Here is a 22,935-nt window from a genome sequence, read left to right on the forward strand (position 1 = left end):
TCAAGTTGACCCCAACTATTGATCGATACTGATAATAAATGGGAAACACTTGGATTAAGAAACTCAAGAAAAAATGTGTGATGCACCGGTTTATCGGCCAATGTACGCCCAAAACACGTGATCAGTGATCGGCTGAAGAACTTGAAATTTGACAATTACAGGAGCCGAACATGTGACTCGAAAGCTATTATATCAAATTAGTTCCTACGATGTGAAGCTAAGGCTATCTTGAAACCTAAAATTAATCGTATTTAATGATTTGGACTTAATCAGTTGGGTGTGTTTTATCCATTCAGTCTATCTCTATGGTATTAACCATTATAGCTCCTTTCCTTAGTGTGCCAGTGAGATTGTGTTGGGTTACGGTTACACTTACGCAGTCTGACACTTTGATTCACCTGTTTTTTATTTCTATAAAAAATGCACTGTAAATGTTGCATTCATGCCTTTGGGTACAGTCCAGTAGGACCGGTCAATGACAATGGAGAAATTATGTGAAACAATAAACATCTGCCTTATAATGATAGTGATGTAGAAACAGAATATGTACAGTATGACTTTAGTGTAATCTGGCAAAGAGTCGAACATTCCACGTGTACAGGGGTATAGATGCAAAGCATAAATCCCTCTGCACACTTTGCCTCAGAAGCAGTCAAAGGCTATAACGTTGTATTCTATATAAGCTATTTATGAAGCAGATCACACATTTTTTATATTTCCTTCTATTTCCTATGTTGTATATATTATATTTAAATATGTAAATATAAACATAGGACTTTGTAACATCTGAAATGTTTTTGTGAGTAAGAGTGAGAGACTTTGTTTCACGTTATTATATGAGTGAAAGTTTTGTATTGTTTTTGCATGGTTGGCGTCTTTAAAAGGGGAGCTTAGTGTGAAAAAGGTGAAGAAAAAAAGTTGTATGATTGTCCGACTTTTTTCGTTCTATACAGAACGAAAAAAGTCGGACAATCGTGCTCTGGGACAAGATTCATTAGATTAATTTTTCGTGAGCATGAGCACGATACAGACGGGTGCACTGGACTGTGCTGCAAAAATCGGAGTATCCATAATACAAAGCATTTACCCCTTGTTGCATTTGTGGTTTTGACATATCCATAACTAGAGGGTGCACTGTACTATCTGCGCACACCCCTTATGAAGTCAAAGAAAGTCTCCCAATTGAAATGCTTTGGTTTGTAGGTTTTGTTCTGTGTAGCACAAAATAAGTTGGATAATCGTACTCTGGGACACGATTCAATACATCAATTTTAAATCTTTTGGAAATTGATCTTAATGCCTTAATTAAACAAATGAGGAAAAATCCAACCTTTAAGGACACCAATTTGCTTTGTGAATGAATAATGTATCGTAAATAAATAAATGTTCTCCATTAAAATACAGGGTGCATAAGTATAGCACCCTATGTTAAATTCCCAGAGGCAGGCAGATTTTTATTTTTGAAAGCCACCTAGGACTTAAATTAAAATAGCCCCACATCATCACATACCCATCACCATACCTAGAGATTGGCATGGTTCTTTTCAGTTAGCCTTATAGCTGTTAGTTAGCCTAATGATTTCTCAATTCAAATCAAACCAGCTAATAGGCTAACTGAAATAAAACCATGCCAATCTGTAGGTACACTCAACTGGTGTGAAATGCCAACATTCTACTGCTCATTCACATTTCCGCCGGCTAAAATACCTAATACTACCTCAGGGGTAGTCTTTTTTCAGGAGGTCCGATGTCAGGATATGTCATTCACATACGGCCCGTCGGGAGAAAATAGCGGGTTGTACGTTCTGTTGTTCTGTGATATATTAGTCCAGGAAAGGCCGCCGGGGCAGGATCGCTTTTAACTCACTTTATTGGGTTAAGGTGGTTGGTCTATTGTCTATCGTCTATGAAACAAAAGGAGAGGGATCGTATATAACACGCGTGGAGCGTCTCTAAGCTTTACATCTAATCGATACGCCGCCCAAGAGATTCTGATTCTAAAATGGCGGAGTCCGAGTTAAATAGGCAGGTAGAGGTGGGCGTGTTCTGTGGCTTTAAAAGCCCGCCCCCTTCATCTATGTATGATCAGCTGGTTGTGCCTGGTTGTGACTATACGCAAGTCTTACAGCTTATGTTATGTTTACTCAGTATTGTGGCTATGGGAGAATATTATGGCTGAAATATGTTACAGTTCATATGTGAAAGCAGCTTAATAGTCTTTTTAAAGACTTGAATCACCTCTTCTTTGGTCGTGCCGCAGACTTGTCAGGTATGAAGTTCAAATTATTTTCACCTTTAAGAAGTCCAGCTAAACTAACAGTACAGCTTGATGATGAAACAACATTACTTTGAAATTGTAATGAAAAGTTGTAGGCATTCCTTGTTTTTTGTGGAAGTTTTTAACCTTTATTTGCTTTTGTCTTTCAGGCCTATTCCAGACCAGACCAGACCAGTGTGGTGTCTCCGTCACGTGGGGCTGTGTGCCTTTCTGTGTGTGCACACCTGTCAACCATAAATACCCACCCACATCGCTGACAACATCCCTACCAACATATATACCTACAAACATATCTGTGACCATAACTGGACATATCTGATCACATACCCTTGAACTGAGACTTCTGAGATCTGAACTTGTTTGGTTCGAACCAAATCAAAAAAATCGCTGGTGCGGACCTTTTGGGCTGGTGTGAATACAAAGCATCGAACTCTGGTGCGGACCAAAGAGTCGGACCGAGACCCAGCAACCCAGAGAGGTGGTCTCGGTTCGCTTCCAAACAAACCCTGGTGTGGTTCGCTTGAGATGTGAAAGTGAACGCACCTCAGTTCGATCCAGTTCTAAAAATCATACACCTCTTTGGACGTAACGGGAATTATTGTTTGATTCGTTTTTTGTTGTTTGATATTGTTTGATATTTGGGTCCGATATCCAATAGACATTCTGTCTCCTCTGCTCCATGTTGAGACACAACTCATTTTCACCCGACGGTCCGACAAAAGCACGTAAAAAGTATGCTGAAAAACACACATAAAAATGCTGATGCATTTAACACATTCAGCACCAGGATAAGGGAGAAGGCGTTTCGCAGATCAATGTATATCACACTGGATATCCATGATTGTTTACTTTCACCAGCGCTTTCCCCCCCTTTATTTAATTTAATGCTTTACCCTGCCCCATACCTTTTTTTTCCAATGATTGAACAATCTTTGCACACATGTGGGTTTGTTGTCAAATTCTCTTGCGAAAATTGCAATGTGAAAAGGAGCCGCACCAAACCAAAAAATAAACATTGTATTTTGGTCAGGACCAAAGACAGTGATAGAACTCTCAACATTAGAGAGTCAGAGGGAGGAGGAGGAGGTGGATGGTAAGAACAAGGAGCAGAGGAGGCGTGCCATAGAGAGAGTGGTAGACATCACAAAGCTCTGCCTGATGGAGGTGAACCAGGAGGAACTGGCCGACACACTGGGGGGGCGGTAAGAGACTCTTATTTTGAAGGGCAAAACATAATCTTATCTTAAAAACAGAGTAGAATTACTAATTTTGAAGAGCAGTACGAGACTCTTATTTGTTCTGTTGACAAAATGTGAGATAATTTACATTTCTAACTTCAATTTGGAGATCTTTCCTTTTCGGTGTTAAATTATGAATTATTGAGTTAATTATGAATTTGGCGTTTCTAGCCCAACCGGAAATGTAATCTCTCCCTGAGAGGTCACACGAAGATGTTAAAAAACACACCATTCGTGTAAGCCTAGAATGACTCCAGTTGAATAAGCTGGAGACGTCTGGCTCTTCAATATGAATCAGGGCATTAAGGTCTATTAAAATTATAAACTTGGGGGCTATCCCTACAGGAAAGAGCATCATCAAATGCTCCATTGAAACGCATTGGAAACACAAACCGAGATAGAAACTTGGCCATTAGACCTTTCAACCAGGGAGCATCTTGGGATTGCTCTGTGAAAATCTTGGGTCGCAAGCGAAAAGGCGAACCCTAACCCTAACCCAAGGACCCTCCCTCCCTGCTCCGGGCCCCGAGAGCAACAGTGTCACAGAGGTCTGTGTTTGAGGCAGTGGTGCTGTCCTGAAGAAGAAGGTACCTCTCCTTCTCTGCCTGGGTGTGTGTGTGAGAGGGCCCATGCAGGTCACCGTACCACAGAATCAGACCAGGGCCCAGTTTCCCGAAAGCATTGTTAGCCTAAGTGGTTCGTTAAAGACCGGGTAAACCAAGAATAATTATGGGTTTTGAGTTTATAATACCACAGGAAAATATATTATTAACCACCCTGCCAAATTTGAAGGACTAAAAAAATCGCGAAGTATATAAAATTATGCTTCAAAGTTGATGAAAAATGAGCAGTAATCCCTGGCTCAGGACGGTGGGGGCGTGTGCGCTGCAGGCCAGGAAACCACGCCCATCAACGGAGAGGTCCGGAAACTTAAATAAAGTAAACGAACCGTTAACGTTACGTTTCCCACTGTGGCATCCAGGGAAGATGCACCAACGAGGTTGAAGAGGCATAACGGGCAAGCTAGCTGCAAACTGACAATTCAAACCAGACTCGTGAGCGGTAAAACCATAGACGAGTGAAACCACAGAATGCTAGTGCGCGGTTAATGTATTTATACCTAGAGGGCAGCAGGGGGCGGGTCTACATCGGGCGACCGCTTTACGTAAAGCGGTCGCCCGATGTAGACCCGCCCATTTTAAACCTGCACACAGAACATTCTCTGAGGCCTAGCTCCTCAAGGAAATGATGAATGGGAAAAATATTTTTTACATGTTTTGAGGGACACATTTAAGGCCTAATTAATATGATAAGAAGAAAAATACTGAATTTGGTTTACCCGGTCTTTAAGTTCATCGTAAGCATCGTTGCGTAACGAACGTTGTGAAAACACTCGTAGCTAACGAGGGCTCCAGGGGTACTCGTAGAGCACCAAGAGCATCGTTACTATAGCCTCAGTAGAGTCACCAGCTGGACATTCTGTGGTATTGAATGTGTTTTATTAAAACACATCCAATACCACTGAATGTCCAACTGGCGCAATTTCGTAATACCCCAAAAACAGTGGTTACCGCCGATATATTACTTGTAGACTACTGTTAAATTTAAACAGCAAAGACAGAGACATGTTAGAAGTCAACAAAAATAAAATTTATTGCAGCAATTTAAAATTAAAAAAATACATGCGCAGCCGAAATGTACCGATCAAACGCCATGTCACAAGGCAACCCTATCAAAAGGCATATAATAAAATCAAATGATTTCATTGCTCATGTGGGAGGTCGCTTGCGAGCTGCACTTGCTGTCTCCCTCTGATTTTAATTCAACCATCGTGGTTAAAATGTGCTCATATTGATCAATGACAGAAGACATACTGTACATGAATCATGCTGAGACCAGCGGGTGTCGGAGAATTTATGCAGGCATTTTTTGTTGCGATTGTTTGCCATAAAGCACTGTAGGCACTTCGGTGAGGCTGTGATGAAGTTCACTATTTAGTAGAGCGTGTCTAGGCAGTTACGAACATCCCTGACCTTAGTGGAGTGCACAAACGCCAAGTTGAGAGCGTGGTTTCTGCAGTGAACGTAGACTGCTGCAGGAAACTGTGCTGCGATGTGTGCCTTTCCCACTTACATTGCCCGCACCATCATACCCCTGCCAAACAATATTGGCATGATCTAGACCAGCAACAGCAATAGCCCCGTCAATGCCTCTGCGTTTGAATGATAATGAATTAATGGAACGTTGCATTTTTTATGTTTACACCAAAGATTCTAGACTAGAGAGTGCGGGCCAATCAATGAAACCTTATGCGGAATCAGAGAAAGTCTGCCCTCTTTGCAGCGCAAAGCATGTTTCAGAAATCAGCACATTTAGATAAATGCTTTAGTTGTCACACAGATACATTTTTTATTTTTCTTAGATGGAATTATTTCAGGGGGGAAAATGCTGTGAAAAAATGTATGCATGGTGCGTTCAGGATTAGGACTGATATAGCATATGTCGGCCTAGGCCTAATCAATTGTGTTTTAATATTTGTAGCATTCATATTAGTACATTTTTTTCGTAGGCTACTCTGCTGTTGGCCTTGATGGGGAGATATTTTTTTGCTGCCACAAAATATAGTTTCATCAAACAACATTCCTGCGTCTCCCCCTCCTACAGAGCCCATTTCAGCACCGTGTCAGTGGACAGTTACAAGCCTACAAACGTCGTAAGTGCAGTGCACGCACGTTCATGTTAAGAGGAGTTTCGGGAAACGCCCCAAAATCTTTTACGATGGTACAAAAGATCCTTCGTGAGAATGATTGTACGAGCGTGGATCCATCAGGAAACTAGGCCCAGGACCTGTTTCATGAAGATAATCAGTCACATGTTGACCCTTTGACCCTTTGTCAACATGTTGACGAGTTGACCCTTTGTGTTGGTTATTATAGGGCAAGGCATGACAATAAGGATGAATTTATTATCAGGATATTTAAATCACTGCATGCACTGTTGTCTGCAGCCACTAGAGGGTTCAGTGAGCCCCTTAAACAACACAAACTTCTCCTATAGAGCTCGTAAGTCATGCCCCTTATGCTAGACCCCCATGGGACCTCTAGGCAAGGAAAATTAGGAAAAATGGGAGTCAATGTAAAGTAATTTATTATTTTCTGGTCACCTCATTAAATATCTTGGATTACACGTGTTTTGTGTGGATCTAAATAATAATGTTTCATGTAAAGAGTTTGACAGTATATTGTATGATTCTTCGGCTAACGGCTGTGGAAAAGACATAAAGAGAAAGACTACATGTCGCCTATGTGACTTCACCTCATAACACATTCCCTCCACTTCTTAACTCACAGTGCTGATGCTGTATGAAGGTATTAGATAATGCTGTATGAAGGTATTGTAGTAAAAGTCGTACTAGAGCTTAGATCGGGCCCAGAAAATCAAGCCCGACCCTACCCGAACCCGTGCACTTTCTGTCTGAGCCCGGCCCGACCCGACACATTAACTGTAATTATGAGCCCAAGCCCGATTTCAACCTGACAATTTTTTTAATGCATGGGCTGTTATATCTGACGTTCTCAAATAAAATTTGGAGTTGTTTGAACTACAGAAATCTGTTTAGAATTATCTTAATGAATAATGCAACAAGGACAAAGCATGTAGCTGCACTGTTTGTTTATTCAGAATGGAATAGATCGCAACTAGATCTGAATGCAGGGCTGCCAACTTTTGGGTTTTGGCCGGAGTGAAATTCTGTAGAATCTTGTAATGCAAAGTCGTTTAAGTCATTTAACGACGGAGTACTCTGAGGCATGTGTTGTGCAGCTTAAAGTCACAAACTACAACCCCCAGATATTGGAGCTCAGCCAAGCCAAGCAGGGTCAGGGATCACACTAACTGGTAGGCTTTAGTTTATTTGTTGTAGCCTAGTCCTACATAATTTTAGTATAGCTGTTAACCCATGCTGTTACAAACAATGTTGATTTGAATGTGTCATGAGAGTGATAAAGTTCTTATGCTTATTTAAAGGCCTAGCCTACAGATTTTTGCACTTTATTCTGTTTTGGGAATTTCCTCCCAGTGCGAATATGTTTACATTAGTTACTGAAGGCAGTGTTCTGAAATGGGATCAATTAATAGTTTGTTAACCTATGTTGTGAGTAATAGAGTAGAAAATCTTTAAAATATTGTTGCAAGTGGCCTGTATGCATGGCCTTCACATGTTTTTTGTGAAGCTGTCTATGTCTTAAAAATATTGATGGGGATGTTTCCAACATTCTCATATCATCAGATTTTTATTTAATTGTATGCACTTTAGTCTCTGTTTTTGACATTTTCTCACAGTGCAAATATGTTTTTGAATGAGTTTCAAAAAATCAAAACAAAAAAAAACGTTAAACTATTGATGCATGATTGTGGACTATGGAAATAATAAAATTCCAGGTCTTTTGGAAATGTTTGGAGTCGCTGTGTCATAATTCAGCTTAATATTTAATATATTGTTGCATATGCCACACTCATCAACAAGAAAATGTCAAACTGGCACTGCATGTTGAAAAGGTTGCTGACCCCTGTTATAGACTAACTCACCAACATCAAGATGGACTCCTATCAAGTAAAATTAAGTTGATTGACAAAACAACATGGCCACCAGAGGCTCAAAATCGTCAACATTTAATTTATCCTAAAGGGCATTGGCCTTTTACATGCCTATTTTGTGTGCTATGTATTAATGTCCGCTCATTGGTGTAAGATACATTTTCTGCTGCTGTCAGTGTGTTCTTTACACAGACCTTTGTATACCACATGACGTCATAATTATTGCTTGGATGACTGTCAGTTATGTTCTTTGTAAGATTGATTGATTGCTTTTGCTATGTTCATTACTTCAGGATTCCTGATGGACAGGTTGGTTGGCAGTCGCGATTTGAGAGTCTGTTGGGGCCCTAGGCAAAAACTCCTAGGGGGCCCCTCCAACCAACGTTCCTCACCATTATGTTATAAATAATCTGACCAAACCAGTATTAAGGCGAGTGTTCATCCATGCTTAAAGCATTTATTTTGCAAATGCTGTTTTACATGCCATGGCTAGTGCAAATGCTATGTACTCAAATCAAAATACATTGAATATTGCACTCCACTGAAAAAGAGTCAGTGTTCACATTAATTTGTTAGCACTATATTAATACAAATATAGAGCAATACAACTAAAAAATGATATTAAAAAAATGATATAAATGATATGAATGATATAAAATGCATACATAAATGAGGTGTGAAGTGACTTGGTATTAATTATCTCAAATTAGTTACAGCAATTGAGTAATTTTGAATAGTTTTCTTTCCCAGTTCTCATCAAAACCCTTGAAGGTTCTACATATGAAATTCTGAACATTAATATAACAGCAAACAAACTACAAATGCTGTTTTCTGGCCTTTGCTAGGGCAAGTGCTTGCCCTAGCTCAGGGGTTCTCACACTTTTTCAGCCTTCGAGCTACTTTCAAAATGACCAAGTCAAAATGATCTACCTACATTAAATAATGCTAAACATATATTTATTTATATATACTGAGTACATACTTTGATGACTTGCACTGAATGGAGTCATCCAGGGTTTCATAGTCCGGACAATAGCTGCTGGAAGCTATTCTCAAGCAGGCTTCCAAATGACCATCAGTGATGGTGGAATGGTATTTGTACTGGCATAACTAAGTAGAGCCAAATAATGCAGTCAAGGTAGCACATTTCCTCATGGTTGGATACTTTTCCTTTGTGAGTAAGTTCCCAAATTCTCCATAAGCCCTGGACTTAAGCTTAATATCAGCTTATACTGTCAAAATCTCATCTGCCACTGCAGACGTGTTCAGGTGAAACAATGGTGCAAAAATTTGTCAAAGTCTGGGAGATCATTTTCGTCAAACAAGTGGTAAATGCCATAGGGATGATACTTCTTAGGGGCTCACCAGGGGGCCCCCCAAGAAAAAAAGAAAAAAAACATTTTTTTTATTTTTTCTTGGGGCCCCAAGCAGTTGCCTGCCTTGCCTGTTCACAAGCTGTGCCTCTGGATTGAGCCGTGCCAATGCCAATGGAGTGTTCCCAGACCCAACATCCTGATGTGGGTCTGGCTTGCCAGGCTACCATTCTGCTCCAGCCATTGCTAATTTAGCCCACAATGATATGTTTTCAGGGCTGCCAACTTTTGGGTTTTGGCCGGAGTGAGGTTCTGTAGAATCTTGTAATGCATACCTAATGCATGCAAGGTATTTTCAGATTTTACCTCTGTAGAACTGGCATTCAGTATGATTAACATTATTTTTGCATAGTGTTGTCAGACAATCACTGGCTAGCTAATAAGTAACACAATGACAGTATAGTAGTAGTAACTACACTGATATAACAATACATATTTCGATAACTAACAATAACTAACTTGCTTGCGATTGACTGGAATAACCAAAGCCACAGCTGGACATAACAATATTGCGGGCTATCTTGATGAAGAACTGTAAATCCGACAGAAGTAATGCGAATGGTAATGTCTGATGTTTGACTCACCTGAACAACTTTATGTTTAGCTCTGGACATAGCATTAGGTTGATCGCTGTCAAAAAATGTCAACAACTTTTTGGGGATGGATGATGTGGATTGGCTATGAACACAAACAGTGAGTGAAAATGCATAGTGAGTGGCGTGGCGCCACCTGCAGTCCAATAATTTCATATCTTAATTGCCGATAGGTAAAGCATTATAATGTATCTTGGCGGTTTTTCCTCCCCCTCCTGATTCTAACAGAAGGCTTACCAGAACAAAAAAATAATGTAGCCAAAATATATGTCTATATGCATGGAAGGGGAGTTTAAATACCTACAGAAATGAAGAGAAATTGTCACAAAGTCGATCTGTGCTGAACTGATTTGGTCTGCTTGTCTTGATAAGCGATTGGGCGCAAACACTTCAAATGCATTGGCTGAGAGAAAAGAAGGGCGGACAATATTAGCATACTAGAAAGACATTGACACGGTGATGTGCACAAACGCGCGTAATTTACGCGCGTTTTGATGGCCAAAACGGCGTTTTTTACGCGCGCCAGTGAAAGACTTCATTGCGTCGTAAAAAGCGGCGCATTTTTTGCGCATTACGGCGAAAAAAATGGCAGGTTTTTTTTTATTTCGAGGCGTTTTAAGCGCTTTGCACAGTCGCGTATTGCCCGCCCGTACGCAATTTTCCGTACGTGAGTTCACGCTCACTATCGCGCTGCAAGCATATATAGTTGCGGATCTGAGACACGCCAGTACGTGCAGTCTACTCCTGAACAGAGCATTCTCACCTGTGCTTAAATAATAGTTGATGGGCCTGTAATTATAGATTCTATAGTCAGTATGATCACCAGACTCTCTCACCCTTGTAATCGAGAGTGGCGTAGTCAATATTAAATCTGCTATTACGGAGGCCACATTACATTACAATAGTTGATGGGCCAGTAGTTATAGATTCTATAGCCAGTATGACCACCAGACACATACCACCTGTGCTTAGACAACTTTTTTGTAATCGTTGAAAAAAAATAGAGTAGAGAAAAATCGGACATTGCAAACATTGCAAATCAGCCGTGTTCATGTGACTGTCCATGTATTAAAGGTGAAGCGTGACTGAATGAGGTCGATTTCTGGCAGGGTTGGCTTGCCTTAGTAAAAAGGCAAAAGCGTGTGTCACACGGTGAAACCGTGAGAGTTGGCAGCTCTACTCATATTGTGACTTTAGTGTACGCATGCTAAAGACTTTTGCTACAATAATACCTTCATAATCATCATTCTTCACCAAGAGCAGTTTTTACTCGCTTTCTTTTAAATACAGTACAATGCTTGTTCAAGTCTGTTCGTTTCTGGTTGCTAGATTTTTCTCAATTTGGTTTGTGGGCTACTATTACTGAAATGGCTATAGGCCTAATAAAGATTAGCAACTTAAATTGGAATATATCTCATGTGTTTTGCATCGAAAGCTGTCTTTAACAGGAAGGCCGATAAATAAGGGAGAACTGCATCCGTATTTACTTCAGGTTGTTTAGGTTTATTATTTTTTTTACATAAAATAAAGAAAGTTGTGAGTTCTTATCTCACGACAGAACGCCTGGAAAGTGATGATACAAATGAGCATTATTGGCGAGAGAGAGGGCGAAACTTCCGGTTGTTTCCGCTACATGTTTCGGGTATTTGTTGCTAATATTACCGGTGAAATCTCATAAATAATTATCCATGTCGTTGTTGTTGTTGCTATGACGGTCTTGTTAGTATTCTTCTAGCTACGAGGACGGTAAACTGTCATATACAGCTCATATTAAATAAGAGACCGGATATTGCGTTGCGGCAGACCGGTATAACGCTACAATTCTGGATCCTCTCTCGTACTATGAAATGTGTGGATCGGCTGCGCGTACTGTGCACGCGTGTTCAGGGTTACTGAGCCTGCAACCGTTGCTATAGAAACGGACTGTAAACGCTGGTAGTAGGCATAGCGGACAGCGGTTTAACGTGAATATTTGTTAAGTATGGAGGAAACATTGAATGGTAAAACATCTAATGGAGCTGTTAACATTACAGTTCTGCGAGGGAATAACTTGGTAAGTGTTGTTTTTGTTCTGCAAAACCACAACGTTATCACAGGTCTCAGTTAGGACTAACACACACACACACACACACACACACACACACACACACACACACACACACACACACACACACACACTCACACTCTCAGACACACACACACACACACACACACACACACACACACACACACACACACACACACAAGAACTTTAGCTTGGTAGGGGAACTGTGTAAAACAGTCAAAGATAATTTAAGTTAGGGCTTCAATGGAAACAAAGGTTGAACGTAAACATTAGCAAAATCTTCAGAGGGATTAAATAAGCAGTTGTGAAATGTGCAAGTTATCATGCCTGACCAGTGATATAACATTATATGCCTTACTTAAAAAAGGTCCAGTTTAGCATTGTGGTCTTAACTCAAGTTAATGAATGCAAATGACCATTCATTTGAATCTCATGAATATTGAATGAAGAATTCTCTATTTCCAGCGGGGCAACAAACAGGACCCATTCCACCACTTTGTGCGTGTTGAATTTAACGGTGCCGTGGTGGGAGAGTCAGCCCGGAGGCAGGAGGTAGACGTGAGTCAGGGCGTGGTGGACTATGACTTCAGCTGCAGCTTCAGATGCCCTGACGACAGACACAGCCTGGACGACATGGCCCACAAACCGCTCATATGTAAGGAACACAGAGTTCTAGTTTCAGTTCTCTTTTGCATTGTAGTTCTTTTTTTTCTTCATCCAGGCTTTATAGTAACGTTCTGACAGATGTTTCCTATTTTCCTCCCATTTTATTTCAAATAACAACATTTCCTTCAGAAAGCTAACAATCCCAGAGATGAAACCTGAGTTGTGTGTACCACCTGACCTGGTTGTTGTGTTCTCGGGGTCAGTGACGGTGATGGAGATCCTGCCCAAGGAGAAGAAGCAGAAGGAGGAGAAGACCGCAGTACTGGGCCAAGCGGTGATGGACCTGCTGCCTCTTCTCCATGGTAACATAGCAACTCACGTAACCCTCTGTTACTGATAAGAGTTGTTCTATGTGTATGTTTCCCCTACAAACAACATATCTCCAGGGGCAGAGCTTCTGAAAAGCATTGCTATTGGATCTGTCCAAGGAGGATTGTGTGGTATAGGGTATGGTCTCAGGCTCTCGCTCTTGTTCTTCTCCTGCAGGTCAGTGCAACATCTCGTCACTTGTTCCACTGCACGGCACTGCTGGTTCCCCACTGGAGACGGTCACATTGGACAACAGCACTCTGGTCAGATTAATATACATACAGTGTGTCCCACGGCCATTTAGATAAGCTTTTTTAGATAATAAGATCCTGATTATGTTCTTTGGGTTGGTGCTTGTGTGTATCAGCTTCTTATGCTCAAGACCCCTAACAGTGTGGGTAATGTAAGACAGCAGTGCAAATTACAATCAAGTGTTTATTAAAAGCTTAAAGATTCATGACGCAGGTCTTTGGACAAACCAGTATACACTTTTCTTTCTGATTTATATAAAGTGATTGCATCCAAATAGGGACATACAATGAATTTAATCCAGTTGTACTAAGTCAGCTAACTACATTTCGCTACGGATTACATCCATTCCTGATGAATGTTTCCCAGAAATGTGTGCCTCACCCAGTGGTTGTGAATTTTGTGTTGAATTCTGTGCTCCCAATCCAAAGTGAGTGCATTATGATGATGACCCGCAGTAGCTCAGCGTGAACCTCTTTCCTTCCCAGCATGATAAGAAACCAATCCATGAGCTTCTCATTTTAAGCAGCTGCCCTCGCTGGAGGTGGCTGTGAGAGTCCCCACACCGCTGCTGTCTGAAGCCCAGCGGCTGGCCTCTAACCTGCTGATGGTTACCATGGAGACCGCCTTCAGCGTCCCGGAGGCCTGGAGCCTGACCACCTCGCCAGACCCTCCTCCCTGCTCCTACACAGCGGCTCTGCAACTTCCTGTCACAGCCGAGGTGATGCGCTCTTCTGCCTGTTTCCATTCCAAATGGCTGACTTACAGTGAGCTACTTCAATACTACCATCAATACTCAGTCTTAGGAGACACAAAGCGGCTTGGATAACATCAAGGAACACCAGTGCAGTGCCTGTTCAAAACGTGCCTTTCCGGAACGGGTGGATTGCTCGGCAGCCCAGTATTGCTCCTTGCAGCTTTCTCAAGAAACAACTTCCCACTCTGCACTGCACTTCCTTGAGTACTCCGTTATACAGCTGCCAAGTGGGAAGTTGATCGGACGAACGGTTGTGGAGAAGGACAGCCTTACAGAGACTCCTCTAATTATACTTAGATGTGGTTCACTTAAGGATGCCAACAGGTACTGCTGTGATCATTGAGGACTGAACCTTCTGTCTGGGACAGCAACACCCTAGGATTCTACACAATCCTGCCCATCTTTGATGTGTTTTTGTTGCACATGTCTATAACAGGTGTCTTCTTGCAGAAAGAGGAGATTCTGGTGTTCTCTGAGGGCCAGCTCAGAGCAGGCGACGAGCGGGAAGCTCCAGACAGGCCCAGGAAGTGGCCCCAGGTCGGCTCTCTGGCCCCGGGAGCCCAGGTCTTCTCTAGGGCTGTGTCCACTCAGGAGGAGCTCCCGGAGGAGGAGTACGGAGACCTCACTAGCCCGGAGGTAGGCCAGCCTTCAGGTCAGCTGCTAAGCAAGCATCCACTGAAGTAAAGTTCGATTTACAATTTTGCTGCATCACAATACGTTTGTGAAGCCTTATGTGAAGGTGAATATACCACTATGTGCCATCTGGGATGGCCTTCCTTCCTTCTTTTCTTCCTTCTTTCTGTCATCCCTCGATTCCTCTTTATATTTATATTTACTTACTTACTTACATACTTAGTTATTTAGTTCCTTCCTTTAATCCTAACATTGTAAATGTCTTTCCTTCCTTCTAGTAGGAAGCTTAAAGACTGTCAAAACAATACTGTACTTGGCTAGCAGATCTGTGTAGCAGGTCATGCTAAACGATGCCTGTATGCCTGCAGGACAGGGAGTTCTGTCATGAGGCAGAGACAGCCAGGAAGAGAGTGTGCTGGGACACGGTGCGTCGCTGCTTCCTGGACACCGGGGGCTCCACCAGGTTCATAGTCTAACCCGACATACCATAGATCGATGTCCTTGATGATGTTGTCTGTTGTCGGCTATTTATGTGTACCTTTATGTTCTTCCTGGTACGATCCTGGTCGTTGGGGTTTCAGGTTGTCAGAGAGGATCGAAGAGTGCCGACTGTGGCCGCTGGAGATCATGAAGGCCCCGCCTCCAGTAGTCCAGGGAGGAAAGGCCAGTACCCAATCAGAGAACAGTCCAAATGTCCTCCTCTTGTTATGAAGCCAATCCAGTGGTTAAGTATGGTACTATCAAGTATAATATTAATACTTGAGAAGAAGGCTCAAGGACTTTTACTTTACTTTTTAAAACTGCTGTAGGTAAGATTCGAGAACTGTAAAGAGAGAGAGCATCCCCTCCCCCTTGTTTCTGTGCCATTGAGTGTTCCAAGTGTTGCATTCACAAACTTGTGACTGACAGGCAAGATGGATTCCCTTGAGGCACTCAGGGAACAGATGCACTGATTGATCAGGAGATGAGCTGTGAGCGGTCTCAAATCTAAATTGGCTCATACAGAGGCAGGCATAGTCAACTCAAAGCAGATATTCTCACAGCACATTTCTCTCCCTAATTGCAGACAGATGGCTGTTATTTCTTACAAATGACACTCAAATAGTAGCACTTATATCTTCCCTACAGCACCCTTAAGTCATTTACTTAAAGTGATATCGTCATAGGATGTTTAAACCCTTATTTCTATACTGCTATTTCCATGGCTGTTAACATATTAATACATGCATCCCTGTCCGTGTGTTAAGGTGTCTGAGCCTGAGCAGCAGATCTCTTTCCACGGCGTGGCCTTTGTGGACATGGGGCCCCTGCTGTACCCGGGGGCCACCCGCATCCGAGGGACCTACAGAGTCCACCCCTTCTCGGAGTCCGACCTGCTGGCCAAGGTCAGAGGCAGCACAGGACAACATGCGACAACACACGGACACTGACAATGTTGGTTGATGATGAAAGGACATGATCTAAGTTGTATTTATTTTCAACTCTAGTATGTATAATACTTTAAAATGTCCAATCTGATATTGATAAAGTTCATCTTATCTGATTTGACAATTTTTGTACCATTTGAAAAACCGACACACAACATATTAGCACAAACCAAATCAAACTCAATTTATACAGCACTTTTGTGCAAAACAGCAATTAAAGTTCTTAATAAGAGTAACAACATTACAAGGACAAGAAATGTCTTTAAAATAACAGCACACTTCAGAATCACAAAGATGCATGAGCAAACAACTTTTACACCATACCATTGTAGCTAACAGACAGCTGTACTCTACCCTGGTTGTGCAGGCCAAGCGGACGGTGAGTGTGTTGAAGGAGCAGGCCAAGGCTGCAGCCACTCTACGCCTTAGCCCGCCAGCAGGCTCCCTCAAGGGGGCTCCCAGCAAGGGGGTGGATGGAGGAAACAAGCCTGGGAAGGAGACAACCAGAAAACTCAGTGCGGTGAGGAACATACAAGAACATATAGCTATAGAGCAGTGCGATGAATCGCTTGAGGTGAAATTAGTTGTTATTTTTTGGAATATATACAGATTATTTATTTTAATAATAATAATTGTACCTTTATTTAAACTGGGAAAATAACATTGAGACCAAAGTCTCTGACATTGTAGTCAATTACTATTGTAGTCAATGTTACAGAAATAAATATATTCTATATTAAATAAAAGCTACAATACAACATAAAACAAGCAGCGAAGATAATAATGTGTTAGTGACAAATGACAATAGGTAATGGCATTTGTAACAGGTCACTGAGCAGACAGGCCAGAGCAAGCTTCCAGCTACAGAAACCGCGACTGAAGTGGACCCGCAGGTCATCGCAGAGAGACAGGTAGGCTGCAGTCTCAACATGGCAACTGCAATGTCAGCAGACAATAATGTCAACCCACTGACCGCAACTATTACAAGTCAGTCACGTAGTCGTGGTGGCATGAGTCGAGGACCGCATCAAATGAGTGTGAAGGATCTACTAAGGCCATGGCTTTGTCATAGTCTGTTTGATTCCCTAACCTAAACCACCTCCTAGATGTATGCAGATGCCAGAACCTACATCGTTGTTGAGATCACCTTAGAGAAACCCCTGGTCCCCAAGAGACCTCCCGCTGAGCTAGCCAAAAAGTAAGTACCAATAAGTTGGTGCCACATACTACACATTTAGAGATACAGATACATCAGTGTCTTCTTCTGTGGTTTTCTTTGCAGAGTGATGGAGCTGATTCCTCCCAGACCTCCGCTACCACATCACCCTGCCGGGGCTGGAAAAGTAGACCACACACACACACACACACACGCGCACACACGCACACACACGGACACGCATGCACACGCTCACACACACTCACACACCCTCACACACACACACACACACACACACACACACACACACACACACACACACACACACACACACACACACACACACGCATGCGCGCACGCACATTCATAGATATAAATATAGCCTGCGAGAGTGAGCGCTCTTCTCTTCTGTGTGGAGGCAGTGCAGGAGTTCCACCACGAGATCACAAGTGTGGTGGGCCAGGTCTTGGATCAGTACCAGCAGCTGTTTGGGGCCGCCTTCCAGCCTGGGGCCCAGCCCATGGACCCCGGCACCCAGGAGCACCGCCGGATCCAGCTGCTAGGAGAACTCAACTACTCTGGGAAGTACTTTGCCTTAAAGGAACAGATGAAGGTCAGAAGAAACAGAGGTCCCATATAGGGACTCCTTACAATTATTCACAGTGAAGAAGGAAAGTTCACAATTGTTGCTGAGCTTTTTACTTGAACCTTGAACCTTGTGTAAAGTCAGCCTTTCCACATATAAACACACAACATTTTATTGCTGGAGACATATTGCGAGACGTTTCACACAAAGTTCTTGCAAGGAAGTCGGACAAAGCGTACAATATGAAAGTGATCTCAACCAGCTTAAGAGAGTTCAAGCGTGATCCATTGTGGTTCCAGAGCTCCGTGGTGGGGATAGTGCGTGAGAAGATGCTGAGGACCGAAGCCTTCTCCCACCCTGAGCAGCTGCAGGCCTTCCTCAGCCAGCTCTACGTCTACCTGGTGGATCAGATGCACCTGGCTCTCAACATGGTAACAAGTCATCCCATCGCCCACTCTGCCTTACTCACATGGATCATAGTCCCAGCAGTACTCTCATCTCCCCTTCTCCCCTCTCCTCATTTGGAGCATCTCTTCACCTGTCCTTTCTTTCATCCTCCCTTTTCTCGTCCCTTCCCCTCTCCTGTACCCGCCTCCAGACGGAGGAGGAGCCTCAGGAGGCAGCGGGGGTGCAGCCCGTCCTGGACATCTCTCAGCTTGGACACTTTGCCAGGGAGGCGGAGCTTAACAGAGACTTCCAGCTGGCCGCCCAGTACTACCAGGAGGTGACCACATCTCACTAAGTCTATGTCGATAGGAACTCAGTATATTCATTGGGATGAGGATTTAAGGGTTCTGTGGTCTGATCTACCACAACAACTCACCCCAACAACTCAAACCCAATGTTTGCAATGTGGAACGAAGTGTGCGACTCTGCCTGCACTCTAATTGTGCAAACTGGTTGTGTTATGGTTGTTATGTCATGGGGTTTGGTGATGGTTGTGCTATGGTTATGCCATGGGGTATGTTAATTGTAAGTAATGCTATGCTAATAGTTCACTAGTTATAATACCGTATGTGATATGCCAGCGGTTAAACAGTAATGCTATGTGTTAGACTAACTGTTATGCTACGCTTGTGCTCCTTCAGCGGTTGGTCCGAGGTCAGACGGAGCCCTCCCATTGGCTGGACTACGGGACCTTTTACATGCGAACCGGGGACCACATCAAGGCTGAGGAGTGTTTCCACCACGCTGTCTCCCTCCAGCAGACCCACCTGCCCAGGTATGCAGTGGCTCCCTGTCCATCCACCCTCTGGTGAGACCAGCCTCCTGACTCCCCTGGGCTTCTGGTCCACAGCCTGGTGATGTGTGGGGTCCTGGCGGAGATGGGGGAGCGCTATGACAATGTGGAGACCTACCTGGAGGCAGCGACCAGCGCCCAGCCAGCCAGCGTGGTGGCCTGGACCCTCTTTGGTAAGGAGCTCCACAACTACGGTCAACATCAACCGGAGAGGCATCAGTACTCTACTGACGTGCCTTTGAGCAAACTGAGTCCTAAACAGCCGCTGCAAAATATGGCAAAGTTTCCCATAAGGACATTCATGTATTTTGGATTGATATTTCCATTGCTGCTAATCAATTGAATCACAAACTAATAGTCAATAATCCTAAAAATGGACCTCCTTTGTTATTATGCTCCTCCTTATTTTGGGGGTCCTCCCTCCAGGGATGTTCCACCAGGGGCAGAACAACCACTTCAAGGCTGAGAGCTGCTTCCTGATGGCTGGCAGGCTGCTGAGGGCCAGCCCCGCGGGGAGAGGGGGGACCCGGGGGGGGAGAGGAGAGGCCCGGGAGGGGAGAGGGGAGACCCGGGAGGGGAGAGGTGAGGCCCAGGAGGGGAGAGCCGAGGCCCGGGAGGGGAGAGGTGAGGCCCATGATGGGAGGGAAGGCACCCAGGGTGAGGGGCCCCAGCTGGAGGGACGGAAGGACGAGGAACAGGAGGAGAAGGAGGGAAAGTTGATGGAGGAGAAGGGAATGGAGGAACAGGAGGAGGTCAAGCCAGGTGAGTCCGGTGTATTGGTATGAACATAAATATGTATTGTGGAGAAACACAATGGAACATTAGGCATTTATTTATATTGAAAGGGTTTACGTATTTCTAGTATTCTATACATTAGCTGAACTTAGCTGAAATACTGCTTCAGATACTGCTGCACAGGCCCAAGAAGGAAACTTTACTCACTGTAACCGGTAACCGGTAATAAAGACTCTGTGGCCTATATCATTCACACAGAGCGCATTGGCGTGGAGCCAGAGAGAGAGAGGCAGTCTGATGCAGAGATGCCAGCTGCAGCTTGCAATCCCACCCTGGCGTACAACAGGACACAATCTACACCCCCTAGGTCGTCCATCTACATGGAGACCGCCCAGTTCCTGCTGCAGCACCATGCCCTGCAGGTATACAGACATACACACACACACACACACACACACACACACACACACACACACACACACACACACACACACACACACATATACAGTATATATACTCACACCAACCAGGAACTGGATCATTAGCACTACCTGATTTAAGAAGATGTCAGTTGGAAAAGATGGGATTTTCATATTTACTGGCTGTTCTTGAGTGAGATGACTAAGAGGTCTGTAGCGATGATGAAGCACCCTTCAGTTATTATGTTTCAGATAGTGTTTTTAATTTCTCAACTGATGGCTATAATACTGATCTGTTTTGTGTGTGTGTGTGTGTGTGTGTGTGTGTGTGTGTGTGTGTGTGTGTAGATGGCCCAGAGAGCTCTGGCCCAGGAGCTGCTGTCTTCAGAGGGGGGTCTGACCCATGGTCTGACCACCGCTTACCGCCTGGCCACTGCTAAGCTGCAGATGCTAAGCGCAGACTACTGTAGTGCTGCTGCCACCCTAAAGGAGGCGCTAGCTCACACTAGCAAGGTACTCACATTATGCGACAAAACAACCGGGCTGTGGAATATTATTACAATCAAGGACTTACAATCACAGTACTATCAAGGACACCCTGTAGTACTGTATTCACTGTAATGTCATAGAGGAATGTCTACAATTCAGCTAATAAACCCTTGGAATTGAAGGAAATTGATAGACTGAAATGACTTGCAATTGCAGTGGATTTGATTAGAACATTATTTTCGAATGCAGACCTTGATAACCCTTAATAACTTTATGAAGAGGTCAAGTAAGGTTTTCTGTTGTTCATCCAAACAGACTCCAAAATCCAACCTTACCAGCTCTGAATTCCCCTCATTCCACCTGGATGATATAGAACGTTCTTGAAACGGGACATTAGATCGTGATGGGGGACATTTGGGACACTTTGGTTGTTTAGCAGCGGGTTGCCGTGGTTGCTACTGTGTGCAGGAGCCCGAGGCGTGGGCTCTGCTGGGTCACTGCAGCTACCTGAGCGGAGACCGGGCCAAGGCCCGCCAGTGTTACCAGAGGTGCCTGGAGTACCAGCGGCAGCCTGAGGACACACACCCCATCTTCCTCCGCCTGGGCTCTGTCTACCTCCAGGAAGGACAGGTGAAGCCCCGCCTTCCATCCCCTCCCCTCAATTCAACTATCTCCTGCTGATAAGGAAAACCAACACCTGACTGGTGTTTTATTCCATGTCGACACTAACGTCTGATATTTCGCCGGAGCAGTGTGAATATGGTCTCAATGGCCTGATTAAACACCACTTAAGTCTGTTATTTAGCCTGCTGCATCAGGACTAAGAGATCAACCGAAAATGTTCATAAAGATTAAGCATGAAAACAGGAAAACGCCTCACACATTGTGTGGGTTTCTCTTACAGTTCCAGAGTGCCAGAACCACATACCTGCAGGCCTGCAGCAGTTCCCCGTCCTGTCTCACCTGGCTAGGGCTGGGCATCGCCTGTTACAGGGTAACAAAAAAACAAATAGAAAAACAATCTTACACCCGATTTTCATTAAGAATTTGTAGGCTATTATTGTAAATTGTGTGTGTGTGTGTGTGTGTGTGTGTGTGTGTGTGTGTGTTTGTGTGTGATCCGCACATAGCTGGAGAACCTGAATGAAGCTGAGGAAGCACTGACGGAGGCCAACACCTTGAACAACATGAACCCAGAGGTGTGGGGATACCTGTCCCTAGTCTCCCTCAAGGTGAGGCACTCCACCCCTGGGTGACCATCAGGCTCCTTTCTCTTTTCTTGGGAACAATCGCAATCCCACACGGTCACAGTAGATTGAATTCCAGTCCTATCCAGATGGAAGAACCCTTTTCGATTTTCTTTCGAGACATTCAATGGATTTGAACCACAAAATCCATTTACGTCTCTCATGATTAAATGGGCCATCAACATGTCTTTCTCTCTGACTCTTTTTATTAGATTGGCAGAAGATTGGAAGCAGAGCAGTCATACAAGTATGCTGTGAAGGTATGCTACCACATTGTTCTGTTCATCTGCTTGGAAAACAAGACACATTTCTGAATCGTACATCTATCTTTGGTCTCTGAACACCTGATTGTTTATCGTTGTTTTCCTCCTCCCAGCTGAACCTGCAGGACGAGCCGGTCCTCAGGGAGATTAAAGAGCTACAGGACCAGTTAGGCTTTGGGGACCCTTCATTCTAACTTCACTCAGTGTAGAGTACAACATTCTTTCAAGGGTATTTAAATAAATCTTTTATATTATGTTTTAATGTTTTTTTTTTTAATGTTGTAATAAATACTTTTTGGAAAATATTGTCCAATTGGAGTGGAGTACCCTGGTTTGGCTACAGATTATCATTCACCTTCAACTTCATATAACTGAGTGTATGAATAGTGATACCGTTTTGATTAGATTGGTGAGATGTTCCCTAAAATAAATTCACAGTATAAGATGTTTTTATCTGATATCATACCTTAAAATGTTGCATAATGGAGAATATGGTGTTTGACTCCCAGTTGACAGGTTCTGGGTTTTGAACCCCACTGTGTGCTATAGACATCCTTAAAGACCGGGTAAACCAAAAATAATTATGGGTTTTGAGTTTATAATACCACAGGAAAAT

The 22,935-nt window shown here is 43.5% G+C and overlaps 1 protein-coding gene across 1 annotated transcript; it reads left to right on the forward strand.

Moving 5' to 3' along the window:
• Positions 1 to 1,015: 1,015 nt before the first annotated feature.
• Positions 1,016 to 22,513, forward strand: cfap70 (cilia and flagella associated protein 70; the record flags this gene model as incomplete). Its single annotated transcript, XM_084484856.1, has 24 exons — positions 1,016 to 1,063; positions 12,609 to 12,798; positions 13,013 to 13,111; positions 13,296 to 13,381; positions 13,897 to 14,088; positions 14,575 to 14,760; positions 15,126 to 15,220; positions 15,339 to 15,420; positions 16,005 to 16,142; positions 16,552 to 16,704; positions 17,291 to 17,382; positions 17,467 to 17,527; positions 17,759 to 17,953; positions 18,226 to 18,357; positions 18,525 to 18,650; positions 19,015 to 19,148; positions 19,224 to 19,339; positions 19,593 to 19,652; positions 20,160 to 20,323; positions 21,278 to 21,439; positions 21,714 to 21,803; positions 21,940 to 22,041; positions 22,269 to 22,316; positions 22,433 to 22,513. 24 exons carry the CDS (start codon positions 1,016 to 1,018, stop codon positions 22,511 to 22,513), a joined length of 2,832 nt encoding a protein of 943 aa, XP_084340982.1.
• Between the last annotated feature and the right edge of the window lie 422 nt (positions 22,514 to 22,935).

The sequence above is a fragment of the Micromesistius poutassou genome (genome assembly GCF_964030765.1).
Source record: "Micromesistius poutassou genome assembly, chromosome: 20".
Lineage (NCBI taxonomy): Eukaryota > Metazoa > Chordata > Actinopteri > Gadiformes > Gadidae > Micromesistius > Micromesistius poutassou.